The sequence below is a fragment of the Aphelocoma coerulescens genome, chromosome 3, assembly GCF_041296385.1.
Source record: "Aphelocoma coerulescens isolate FSJ_1873_10779 chromosome 3, UR_Acoe_1.0, whole genome shotgun sequence".
In the NCBI taxonomy this organism is placed as follows: Eukaryota; Metazoa; Chordata; class Aves; order Passeriformes; family Corvidae; genus Aphelocoma; species Aphelocoma coerulescens.
The window spans coordinates 104,306,837-104,319,456 of record NC_091016.1 but is presented as its reverse complement, the minus strand read 5'-3'; the positions used below and the strand labels follow the sequence as shown (position 1 = coordinate 104,319,456).

At 40.1% G+C, this 12,620-nt stretch overlaps 1 protein-coding gene across 5 annotated transcripts in view; it reads left to right on the top strand.

Annotated features, from left to right (window-relative positions):
* ARHGEF10 (Rho guanine nucleotide exchange factor 10) overlaps nt 1-12,620 on the top strand; it is a 111,081-nt gene that overhangs the window by 44,146 nt on the left and 54,315 nt on the right. For 4 of the 5 annotated variants that reach the window (XM_069011483.1, XM_069011487.1, XM_069011482.1 and 1 more), the window contains 7 exons: nt 962-1,074; nt 4,745-4,822; nt 5,050-5,229; nt 6,511-6,627; nt 8,409-8,501; nt 9,898-10,068; nt 12,328-12,473. In XM_069011483.1, the coding sequence (XP_068867584.1) occupies nt 962-1,074; nt 4,745-4,822; nt 5,050-5,229; nt 6,511-6,627; nt 8,409-8,501; nt 9,898-10,068; nt 12,328-12,473 (898 nt within the window). The remainder of the gene's footprint in view (nt 1-961; nt 1,075-4,744; nt 4,823-5,049; nt 5,230-6,510; nt 6,628-8,408; nt 8,502-9,897; nt 10,069-12,327; nt 12,474-12,620) is intronic. The other variant, XM_069011485.1, reaches the window with a different exon arrangement.

The window sequence follows — 12,620 nt, the reverse complement described above, 5'->3', positions numbered from 1 at the left end:
TCCTGTCATGACCTCTGACTGTTTCTCAATTTACTTAATTTAAAGATTGAATATAGAAATCTACTTACACAAAATGAAGTGATCAAAAAATGTATCCTCAACTTCTTGCAGTTGCACAGATGAAAATGATCTGCAGGGCAGTGTTACAGTGGGCCTGGCATTCCTTCTTGCATTTCTAGCGGTTAGGTTGCAGACACCATCTGTCTGTGGATGGTTGAATCCCATAACCTCTTTCCAAATCAGCGGGGAGCTAGTGACAAACTTGATAACTAAACTCATGAGTTTCTCCCAGCCATTAGATCTGCTTCCCTTATTTCTCTTTTTGTTCTAAAACAGTTTCTCATACTGTTCTTTCTTTATGTCTCCTTTCCTCGTGTCTGCTTGTTTGGCTGGCTGTGTGCTGCCATCTATCAGTGCACTACGGTGGTGCTTTTTCAGTAAAATTATTATCCACAGCATCCCTCATTCCTTGCTGATGAAAGCAAACATTTTGGTGAATTTGGCTACTTTAGTTCAGTTGTGGAAGGGTGTATGGAATTTTTTTAGCTGGATCATATTATGGGTGTCTTTAGTTTTTTGCCAGAGATCATTTATTTTAAAACTGCTGGCCCGGGAGCTGCAGTGCTTTAATCCGCATTGTCATGTCCTGCCCTCTGGACAGCCCCATTCTCCTGGCTGAGAGAAGGGAGTAGAGGTCAAACAAAAGATGCTTAGGCTGTGTCTAGCTGTGGGATATTAGGATGCTTTTGAAGGATGTTCTCTATTAGAGCGCCTATTGGTGGTGGTATTTATGTGATTTCACAGATGATACAGAAGTGCCGGGAAATTTCTTTTGTTTGGTAAGTGAAAATTTATAATCACTGTGCTTGGATGATAGGGTCTTTGCTTTTTTTTTTTTTTTCTTCTTTTTTCTTCTTTCAATCCACATGTAGAAGCTGACATTTTGGTTATTTATTTGTAGATCACAGATCATCATGTCTGGAAGAAGAAGAGCTAAATTTATTTATTGATGTGGACTGTATGCATACCGAAGCAATTATGACTCCTATGCCTGAAGGATTATCACAGCAGCAGGTAGTAAGCTTTGGGAAATATGGTGTTCTGCCTCTTTTTTCTTCCCTTCTGCTCTACACCAGTGGCTCTTAGGTGCCTTTGGTCTTCAAACATAGTGGCATTTTACTTAAGTGAACATCAAATTCAGAACTGAGTAAGTAGTTTTTTTGAGAATTGGTGTGTGTGTATATAGTTGCATCAATCCTCAGTTCACCCAGAGATGTGAAATGCTGGTGTGCATTATGAAATTATCTATAAGAACTATATTGTTTCACTATCTGAACATTTAAGCTAAATGTGATGATTTTGAGTTAAAAAAAGAAGAGAGTTAAAGCATTTTTATTGACTCAGGAGACGTTGTTCCAGGTGCTCTGGGATTTCCATTTAGAGTGTAGAGAATGTCCTGTATGCTCTTTGAATCTAAAGGTTTTTCTTGGTTAAAAAAAATAATCCCCCGCAAAATCAAGTCTACAGAAGAATACATTTTGCTGTTCTCCACCTCAAACTGTATGGTGACTGTGGAAATCACTTAAAAAGCACTGAAATCACCATCAGTTGAGAAATTTTGGCTGAGAATAAATCCCGTGGGTTCATGTTACTATATTGAGAGTTTTAGCTTCTTGTGGTGTCAAGTCATGAGTTAGTTGGTCAGTACCTTCAGAAAATGAGCAAAAAACAAGCTTAAGGGGCAGTTGAGGAGAGGACTGTATATTTTCAGGGGTTTTTTTTGTTTGTTTTACCTTTTACTTGGGTGAGGTTTACTTTTCTCTGGTGTTTAACACAGTGAAGTGCTAATCTTGTAACAATGCAACTACCAAACTGTTTTCCATTACTGTAAGATTTTATTGTAATGTGAAATTTCAGCATCAGTCTGGATGCTCTTTCCTTCTTTCAGATAGGAATTTGAGTTTCACTGGGGTAGTGTTGTATAAATAAGTTTACCCTTTTGCAAAAAACCCCAGAGTGCTTATAGTTTGGAACAAAGTAGTAATAGTTGTGTAAGTCATGACATATATTGCTCATCTGCGCAGGAGGAGCTGTCCAAGTGGGCAGGAATGGAGTTAGGAAAGCCAGAGCTCAGCTGGAGCTAGTGAGGTGTGAGGGGTAATGGTGAAGAGTTTCTTACCTGTACATTGGCAGCAAACAGAAGCTGATAAAAACATGACACACTGCTTGGTGGGGCACAGACCTAGTGATAAAGAGTCAAAGACTGTGCTACCTTTGCCTCAGGTTTTACTGGTGAGGCTTGTCCTCAGGACTCAGCCCATGAGCCTAGAGGTAGTTCTGCTGGAGCAAAGCCTGGTCTGCAGCTATGGGAACTGAGGCCATTTGGGCATATAGGTGTCTGTTGGACCAGATGGGATGGATTTAAGGATGCTGCAGGTAAGGCCTTTCTCAGTCATCTAAAATCACAGTGATCAGAAGACTGGGAAAAAGTGTCACACTCTTACCCAGAAGGAGGAGGATTGAGTCTGGCCTGACCTCACTCCCAACAAAAGTGATGGAGCACATGCTTTTGGCTGCTATGTCTGGGTTCAGTAGGACAGGAGGGAAAAATCAGCATAGATGGACCAGAGTCCGTTTGTGCCTTGAGCACCTTTGACGAGACTGGCTTGTGGGCAGAGGAGAGCAAAGTGTGTCACTTACCTCTGCCTTAACAGGGCTTTCAGCTGTCTCCTGTAGTATTCCTATACTCTTGCGGGTTAGGTACAGTCTGTATGGGTGGACTAAAATGGTGGGTGGGAAGCAGATGAGGACGTCACACTCAGTGTAGTCCGTGGTACAGAGTGCAGCGGATGGTCGGTGGTAGTGCTGTCCCTCAGGAGCAGGCACGGGCCTGTGGCATTTAAAGGCTGCGTGAGTAATCTGGATGGCAGCTGCAGTGTGCATCTGGAGGTGACGCTGCACTGGAGCGGTGCAGCAGCCGTGTGTGGGAGGTTGGCTGCTGGTCAGCAGGGCTCTGGTGGGCTGGGGTGCACAGGAGCAGCGGAGCAGCTTGGAGGGGGCCAGCATAGGCCTGGCTATGGGAGGGGGTCACAGTCCTGGGTGCACCAGGCCAGGACCCCTTCGGGCCCAGCTGCCCGGTCACAGCAGAACTGCTCTGGGGACATGGCTGGCTTCAAACAGCAGGTGGCATGATGGCTTCTGTTTAAATACTGGTGCCTGCAAGTACTGGGGCTGGGGCTCATATCTATTGCAATAACCTGAAACCATTATTAAGTATTCGTTTTGTGTATTATATAGCTTGAAATTTTTATTTCTACAGATGTTTATTCTTTTCAGAAGAATGAACTGTGACTAAAAGTAGGATTAGTATTCTTCACCAGAAAAGATGAGCCACTATTCCAAATAAGACACTGCTCAATCCATTCTAAACACAGATTAGGCACAACTAATTTTGCTGTATATATCTTCAAGCAAAGCCTCAGATAATTTTGAGGTCCTCCTTTGAAATGCCAGTACTTGAAAGAAAATTCTCACATAACCTGCATTTAATAATGCAAAGTACAAGTGTGAAGAATTTAAAGGCAGTCATGGTGAAGGAGGCAGGAGGCTGTGGGGTTCTGGAGCAGAAAGAAGCAAGCCTGAGATTTGAGCTTCATGGTCATTTAGGCTATCTTAAAATAGCAAAATGAGCTGTTTTGCCTTCTCTTGTAGTTACAGAAAGTGGTTTGATCCTACCCCTGTGCTGCCTTCTCCCTCATAGTTCCCCTTTGGAAAACTCTGGGATGAGCTGGATTAGGAAATGGATTTGGGTGAAAGCAAATCCTTATAACAAACAAGAAATCTAATTGATGTCAAGAAGCTTGAATTCTAAACCAGATCAGTTCTCCAGTCCTTCCTGTCCTGCCACCCGCACATTCATTTCAGCTGAATTACAGGAGCAGAAGGTGGAGAAGGAGGTGTGATAAATAGCCTGTAGTTTATTAACATGAAATATGGTAGCATTTCCTGAATCTCTTACAACTCTGTCAATGCACATAAATATAGATGAGACGGGGGTTTTCACTTATGCACGGTAATGCCCAAAAGAGAATGCTGACTTGGATAGTTTCTCAGTGGTACAGTTTATATGGCCTTAACTTTAAAAGGCAATTAGTATTGGCTTGTTTGCCCTTCATGTTGCTTCTAATAAATTTATGAAACCTATTAAAAAATAAAATTTAGGAGTGGTTTTTGAAAACTTGTTACCTATTTTTGTTGTAGCAAATCACTGAAGTAGTCAACATCATCTTATACCTGTGATTCTTTCCATTAATGCCTACATCTATACATTTAAGGTGCATAGGATTATAGAATATCCTGATTTGGAAGATCAATAGGATCATTGAAGTCCAACTCCTGGCCCTGTACAGGACAGCCCTTAAAATTGCACCAGGTGCCTGAGAGCATTGTTAAAAGCCAAAGTCAAAACACAAGTTTCAAAAGTAAAGCTTGGAATTACTACAGTCAGAAAAAAATTACAGATATTGATACAATAATTGTTGTGTTCTTTAAAGTAAGTAGTTTTAGAGTAATACTTAATTTAATTACTTTTGAAGAGGTACAGTATTTAATTATAGTTCCAGTACTGAAGTTGCTTTGTATTTCTTTTGTTTTATTAATGTGAGAATTTTATCATCACCATTTCCAACTATGATGAATGTGTTACTTGATTAGAACTTTGGACAAAACTTTGTTGTTTCAACAGGTTGTGAGAAGGTATATTTTGGGCTCTGTAGTTGATAGTGAGAAGAATTACGTGGACGCTCTCAAAAGAATCCTGGAGGTACCTTAATATCTTTTGCCTTTTAAAATTTTGAATATTTGAAGAAGAATCATTAAAGATCATTAAAGAATCTGTCATATGACTGACACAGATTTTGCTACAGATGCTTCATGCCAAATGTTCTGTGATTTTGTGTGTGGGTACTGTTGCATAAGTTGGTTTTTCTGCTTGTAGAAGTCCATTTTTTTGTTTGTTTAAATCAGTTTGCTTTTTTCTTTCCCCCACAGCAATATGAGAAGCCCCTTTCAGATATGGAACCAAAATTACTGAGTGAAAGAAAACTTAAAATGGTCTTTTATCGAATTAAGGAAATTCTTCAGTGCCATTCAATGTTTCAGATTGCACTGGCGAGTCGTGTATCTGAGTGGGACTCTGTTGAAATGATCGGTGATGTCTTTGTTGCTTCAGTAAGCAAATGTGTCAGAACAGATAATCTGGTTTTGTTTTAGTCTTGTTTTTCCATCTCCCTATCTTTCTAACTTAGCTCCTTTATTCCCATATTCTCCAATGCCTGTGGCAACTGTCAAAAGTATGCATGTACTATCCTGATAAGGAAACTGACACCAACATGTGTCTTCAGCTTGGTTGGCAGATGTGAAAGGATTGTGAGTGAAGTTTTCAGGCTTTGATTAATCTTTCAGACATTTAAGTAAACAGTTTATGAGAAATTAGAGATTCACAAACCCACCAAAATTAAGGTGAGACTGAGGCTCAGCATCTCTTAAAAAATGTGTAGTCATACCTAGTAGTGTGCAAGTAGAAGGAAACCACAGTAGGTAATGTCCTGAATTCCTGAGTTTGAACTGAGATGGGGCACTGATAAAGAATATCTGTAAAACACTATCCCATCATTAATGGAAATCCATTCAGTAAAGGACAGAATTAGCTACTGCTTTAAATTAGAGGAAACAAGAACTGGCCTTGGTTGATAGAAAGACATTGTTCACTTTGAAAGTTTGGCTGGAAAAGGCTGCCGGCCTTCTGGCTTAAGTGCTTTGTTTTGTTGCCACCCAAGTGCTGGAAATCACCATCTTTTCATGCCTGCTGTAAGAGAGCTGGGATCTGATCACAGTTCACCCAAAATGAAATAGTTACTAAAGATTTGTTGTTTAAAGCAAACTTTTTTTTTTTAAAGTCTTGTGACTGAAGCAAGTTAGGTAGTCTCAGTGAGACCAGCTCTGCAAAAGAGAGGGGTAAAATTACCAAGAGGGCAATGGGCAGTGATCTTACCATTCCCATGACTGTTTGCAGGCCACGCAATCTGCTTTTTTTATAAGTCCTTAATAGCTGAAGTCAGGATGTGAAGGCTGTGGGACTTTGCTGATTCACTTAACCTGGAAGACAGGCAGTGAGATGATCAGGGGATCTCATCTACCACTTCAAATCGCAGTGGATGCCCTTTGATTGCCCATAGTCCTCAGGTTCTGCCCTAGTGTTCTAGCCAAGATGAAGCAATTTCTGTAAATACACTTCTTGCAATTCACAGATGTTATATCGTTCTGGTTTTGACCTGTCTTCTGCAGAAAGATTATTTTGGGTATTATCAGTATTTCTGTATATTCACCACTAGGCCAAGCAAAGCCCTTAGTTCTGAGCAAGGCAAGTCCCTAACAGCCAGAAATCTATATGGCTGTGCTGGCAGAGGTCTTTTGTATTTACAGTTAAGATTTGCCCTTTTTTCTTTTCAGTTTTCTAAATCTATGGTATTGGATGCATACAGTGAATATGTAAACAACTTCAGTACAGCAGTTGGGATTCTCAAGAAATCTTGTGCCACCAAACCTGCCTTTTTAGACTTCTTAAAGGTTAGTTTATTCAATCTTAAAACAGTTGTGCATATGCTATAAATAAGAAAGTTGAGTTATAAGTTGGGAGGAAACTGGGCTGCTGATACTGTAGATTGTCTCACTGTTTTTGTGGACTTAAGGTCTTTTTTGTGGGTTTGGCACAAAAAGACCCCAGAGGATTCCCTTCCAGTACTGTATTTTTGGCATAGTAATGTGTTGTTAGATCTAGGATGTATTTTGAAGTGCATAGTAGTTTTATTGTTGTTCAGATCAGTTTATTGGTGTTTGCATTACTTTAGTTGGCTAAACATTAGGATTCTTCCTAAGGTGAGCTTCAAATAGTAGTTCACCATATGAAGCCACTTTTTAATTCGGAATTTATTTTAATTCTAATTTGTTTATTGTATTGTGAGAAGCAGTACAGCTGGATTTCCATTCCACAACAATTTCCCTGTATCTTGAAGATCATGTTTCTGGCTTAGGATTGAAATTGGTGATTTTTTTGCAGAATGCGTTCTGCCCTGTTGCATATGATGCTTGTGATGATGTGTATGGAGAGCCTGGCACATGCAGTAGAAGTGCTGCGAATCCCTAGGGGGGACAACTTAACAGAGGGTACACCGACTCCATTGCAAGGCTTTTGGGCTGTCTGTGACATTGCTGAGAGTCTGAAAGCTCATCTTGTCTCATTCCCCAAGCATTCTGGATTGAGCTGTGGCTCTCAGAGCTGTCACCCTGTCAGGTCTACTACAGTGGTCCACAAAGCACTAAAATTGGGTGCCTAGTGCAAATCTTAGGTTGCCTAGAGAAGGGTGGCAGGGGTTTGTCTTCAGATCTTAAAATTAACTAACAACTTTTTGGAGTGTGGACAACTCTATGCAGGATGATACTCTGGAAGCCTTAAGCACCATGAAGATCAGACTCTAGTGAACGTGTAGTCACATCGTACTTCTACCGTTAAAAGCGTGCTTTTCCAATAGAGACGTAATCCACACCTCTCATCACTGCTTGTCAGTGCCACACTGGTTCTGCTTGCAGAACCACAGCCAAACTCTAATGACAGATGACACTTCTTTACCTTTCCTTTGTTTTTGCCCACCAGCAATGAAGATCAGAATTTTCACTACTGCTGTTTGGAAAAAAACAGATGTTTGTGGAGATAGCAACGGAAGTAAATTGTTGTGAAGCTGATAGTTGTAGCAATAAATAACAATTTAAGCACAACACCAGTTTAATATAATTTTGATTTGCTTTGTTTTTAATATTGAATATTTCCTCTAACCTTCATATTTCTGGACATTTCTGTCTTTTTTGCACATGCAAAAGAAAGTTGTCTGGTTTTATCTGCCATTCCTAGTAACTGAAATAAGGGATTCTAACATTTTTCTTTCAGAATATAAATCAACATTGTTTTCCTTAGTTTTTTCTAATAAAGAAGATCAAAAGCTCTGTTCGCATAGGACTGAGATTATGATGTTTTTCTTAGATTTCCTCTTAAAAACCTGTAGGTAGGTTTTTAGATTTATAGATGCTGCATTGCTGGTGTGGCTTTAGCCCAGTGGTATTTATTTAAGGAGGAGATTTCAGTTCAGTAACAGGCCATCATTTTAATAGTGATGGGTTTTTTTAAAAGATTTAATATTTTTAAATTAAATCTTGATAGTAAATGGAATCTTTACAGTCTTCCTATTATAATTAATGTAAGCAATATAGAAGAAATTTTAGGAAAGGTTTTCCTTTCAGTCTGTAACTGGTGGAAATGTGCTCATGGTAGTAAATGTGTCTTTCCTGCATTGCAGCAGTGTCAGGAGTCCAGCCCTGATCGCATTACATTGTATGGTTTAATGATGAAACCTATCCAGCGTTTTCCACAGTTCATCCTACTATTGCAGGTAAATAATGTTTACCAAAGGGAGGCTCCTGTTACATTCTTGCATGGTTTACCTTTGGGATTACATGGTAGCTGTCTTCTGCTAGAGGAGCATGCTGCAGTGGAAGTGACTGCTAGATCATGGGGAAATAAAGAAAAAATTTCAGTATATTAAACATGCTGATCTCATAGTCTGGTTGCAGGGATGGGCAGTTAGGGCATTGCAGGAAAATCGTAGTAAACTAGATTTACTATAGATTACTTGCTAAGAAAGATACCGCTTATAAATAATTTTTTAGTAAAGGTGTAGTTCAAATATGCTACTTGTTCATATCAGTTTGTTAGCTAATAAGACTTCAAAACATGGCTAGGAACTTAGTGGCATTACTTTCCACTTAAGAAAAAACCAAGAGGATTAAATTTGTGCCTTGGATAGTTTAGAAATATATGTGAGATGCAGAACAGTACACTCTATGACTACTTGGCTCACAGGACCTGCTAGAGTATGTTGCAGCTTCCTTCAGACCTGCAGCATCTTGTTTCTCTTCCCATGGAAACTGCAGATTCGACAGGGAGTCCTTGGGTCTCATCTCAACAGGTAGTTAAGCTGCAGGAGGAGCACAGTTCCCCAGTATAGACCTGCTCCAGACAAATTTACTCTGTGACTCCTTCCAGACCGCAGCACATTTACCCCAGTAACCGCTGCGTGTTAGCTGTGTTTGCAGGTGTGCAGAGGAGGACAGCTTTGGGATGCAGGTCTGGGAATTACTGTGGGTAAAGGAGCAGAGCTAGTTGTGGGGGAAGCATGTGGTCAGAGTTTTTTTGAGGGAGTAGGAATGAATGATGAAGTTTATTGTGGCAGGAAGACAGAGTGAATATATAGGGATTTTTAAGTGCTCCGGGAGTGGAGACGAGCTATAACTCAAATTGTTCCTACTGTATGCCTACAAAAGAGAAAGACTTGGAGGAGCTGTTGTGACCTTAATGAAGTAATGTTTCCTACTTTAGGATGAGTATGCTGTCCATGTTTTAACAAGGAATAATAACAGTAATAAATATAATACAATATTATTATGACAATAAATATCAGAAAAGTTTCATTTTAAATCATTGTTCACAGATACATATATATTACAGTATGATACTGATTGCCAGATTGTTTAATATTATGTCTCTTCTCTGTAATTTTGTTCTTTAAATAAGCTGTATATGGTCCCATTCAGTATATTTTTAGGAATTACTAAGATGTTCAGGAAGGTAAGCAGTGTGCTGTCTGAATATTCATTAGGTGCTTATTGGTCTTATCCTTTAGTAGTACTCAAGTAAAGAATGTAGTTGTAACTGTACATCCTGTAATTTTTGGAACCTGACTTTGAAAGTAAATTTGATTTTTGTTTTGTTTTGTAATTATCCCTCAGGATATGCTGAAGAACACTAATAAAGGACATCCTGACAGATTACCTCTACAGATGGCTCTTACAGAACTTGAGACACTGGCAGAGAAGTTAAATGAAAGGAAAAGGGATGCAGATCAGCGCTGTGAAATAAAACAAATAGCAAAAGCAATGAATGAACGTTACCTGAACAAGGTAAGGAAAGTAGGAAGGCATAACGGAAATGGAAGAGTCAGTTTCTGGGCCTTGGGCAATCTCTACCACAGAAACCAAAGAGACACCTATATTGTTTGTTTTTCTGTAGAGCTCAACCACATGGGGTCATTCTAGTGGTAAATGTGAGATGTCACCCACCTCTGGGACTGAACAGGCTCATCAGTTAAACCACTGTGTGCTGGAATGGGCAACACACTGAACTAGCCTCAGCAGTGTTGGTGTTCTGTGGCAGCGTAGAAAATAACAATATGTAGTAAAGTCTGATGCACATTTTCTGCATGGAAAAATTCAGCTTTTAATTTATCCTAGAAGTAAGGAATTACGTCCATGTAAAGAAAGGGACCACGTCCTCATACAGCAGTGCTTCCAACTATAAATCATTTCAAGATGTTCTATTGAATGGGTCCAACATATTCCTTGTTTTAAGGAAAATCCCAGTCTATTTCATTCATATATTTGCATTGCACAATAGAAATGTCTGAAAAGAATTGTAGAAGACATTCAGTAAGAAGGAAGGAGCAATCTTTTTTATTTGAGTTTATTAGTAGCTATCTGTACTGTGGATATATGTGTGCTTGTTTTATTTGTATCATAAATGATTCCTTCTTTTCCATGAAGTGGAGTATAAATGCTTCAATTACTGCTTCTGTGAAGTTACAGGTTATTATCCTGTGAACTCTTTCTGAGATAAAGTAATGGGGATGTGCTGAAGGAATGGGAGTTTTTTGGTTATGCATAAAAGCATAGCTTTTAGGAAAGCAATAATCAACCAGAACATGCTTGTTTTAAGCTATTTACCAAGAATGTATTGTCATACTGGAGCAGTATTTCCATTCTAAGTGCGTCAGAAGATGGATTCAGACATTTTACTTTCTTTTCTAGTTGTCATAGTCCTGCTTCTTGAAGCAGCTACTAATCATCTGCAAATAGTTCCAAGACACAGAATGCACTTTTGAAGAGGTGGCCCAGGTTACCTTTTGTCAGCTGATATTGACTGTAAGATTTTGTATGTTATGCAGTGGGGCATTTATTGATAAATACATGGGTAGTCACTCCAAATCTCACAGGGTCCTTCAGGCCTTGTGTGTTAATATCACAGAATCAGCTGAGTTGGAAAGGACCCATCAGGATCACTGAGTCTGACTCCTGTCTCTGCACAAGGTCACCCCCAAGAGTCACACAAAGTGCCTGAGAATATTGTCCAAATGCTTCTTGAGCTCTGTCAGACTTAGAGCTTTGACCACTACTCTGGGGGGCCTGTTCCAGTGCCCAGCCACCCTCTGGGTGAAGAACCCTCCCCTCACAAGGAAGTTGTAGAGTGCAGTGAGGTCCCCCCTCAGTCTCCTCTTCTTCAGACTGAACAGACCAAGTGACCTCAGTCACTTGTCATACGGCTTCTCCTCAAGGCCCTTCACAATCCTTGAGGATCTCCTTTGGACATTCTCTAATAGCTTAATACCTTTCTTACATTGTGGCACCCAAAACTGCACACAATATTCAAGTGAGGCCAGTGCAGAGCAGAGTGGGACAATCCCCTCCCTTGCCTGGGTGGTGATGCTGTGCCTGATGCCCCCCAGAACATGGTTGGCCCTCCTGGGCCTGTATATTTGCATATATAGTTTTGGAACAATGCCAGCCAGGGTGAAATAGGTGGTAAAGGAGGTGTGTTTGGCACGTAAGGGATTAGTTCACGCTTGCACAGTGCTGATCGTCAGCCCTTGAAGGCAAATGTCACGAGCAATTTATGTGCTATGAATCTCTTGGACATGTCATCTTCTCCACAGTCTGTGGCACCCTGCCATCTGTGCTCCTCAGCTGTGTGAGCCAGGGGGCAGAGCAGTCTGAGCACACTTTTTCCTCACACTCTGGCCTCCCACTTTGGGCAGCTGGAATTATGTGTAGGTCTTCAGTGGACTATGAAAGAAGGGACAAGGGAAGCAAATCACAGGAATTGTGGGAGGTATCATTTTTTTCACCAAGAAACCTTTATCAGTGTGGAAGATTCCCAGAGCAGCTGTGGTCTGCATTAAGATGCAAAGCCCCTTCAGTCCACATTGATGACAGCAAAAGTTACTGTTTCTCTAAATGAAAAGCAGACTAAAAAGATTCCCTTGGCAAATCTACCTGCAATCACTTGTGCTAGGATGGCAAGTAATAACCCATAGTTCTTGTTTTTTGTGTGCCCTATGTTGGATGTACAGTGTATAATATACAGTGCTGATTGTTTTCAAAATCCAGCTACTCAGCAGCGGAAACAGGTACCTCATACGGACTGATGATATGGTTGAGACTGTTTATAACGACAAAGGAGAAATTATCAAAACCAAAGAACGGCGACTTTTCATGTTAAATGATGTGCTGATGTGTGCAACAGTAAATATTCGGTAAGATTTAATTTATATTTTTTAGATGATCATTTGAACTTCAGCTGGAAAAAAAGGACACTTTTTGAATTGCCTATGTATTGTTGCATTTACAGTGGCTAATGATTTCTAGGAGTAGTCATAATAAATGGATAACTAACTTTGTTA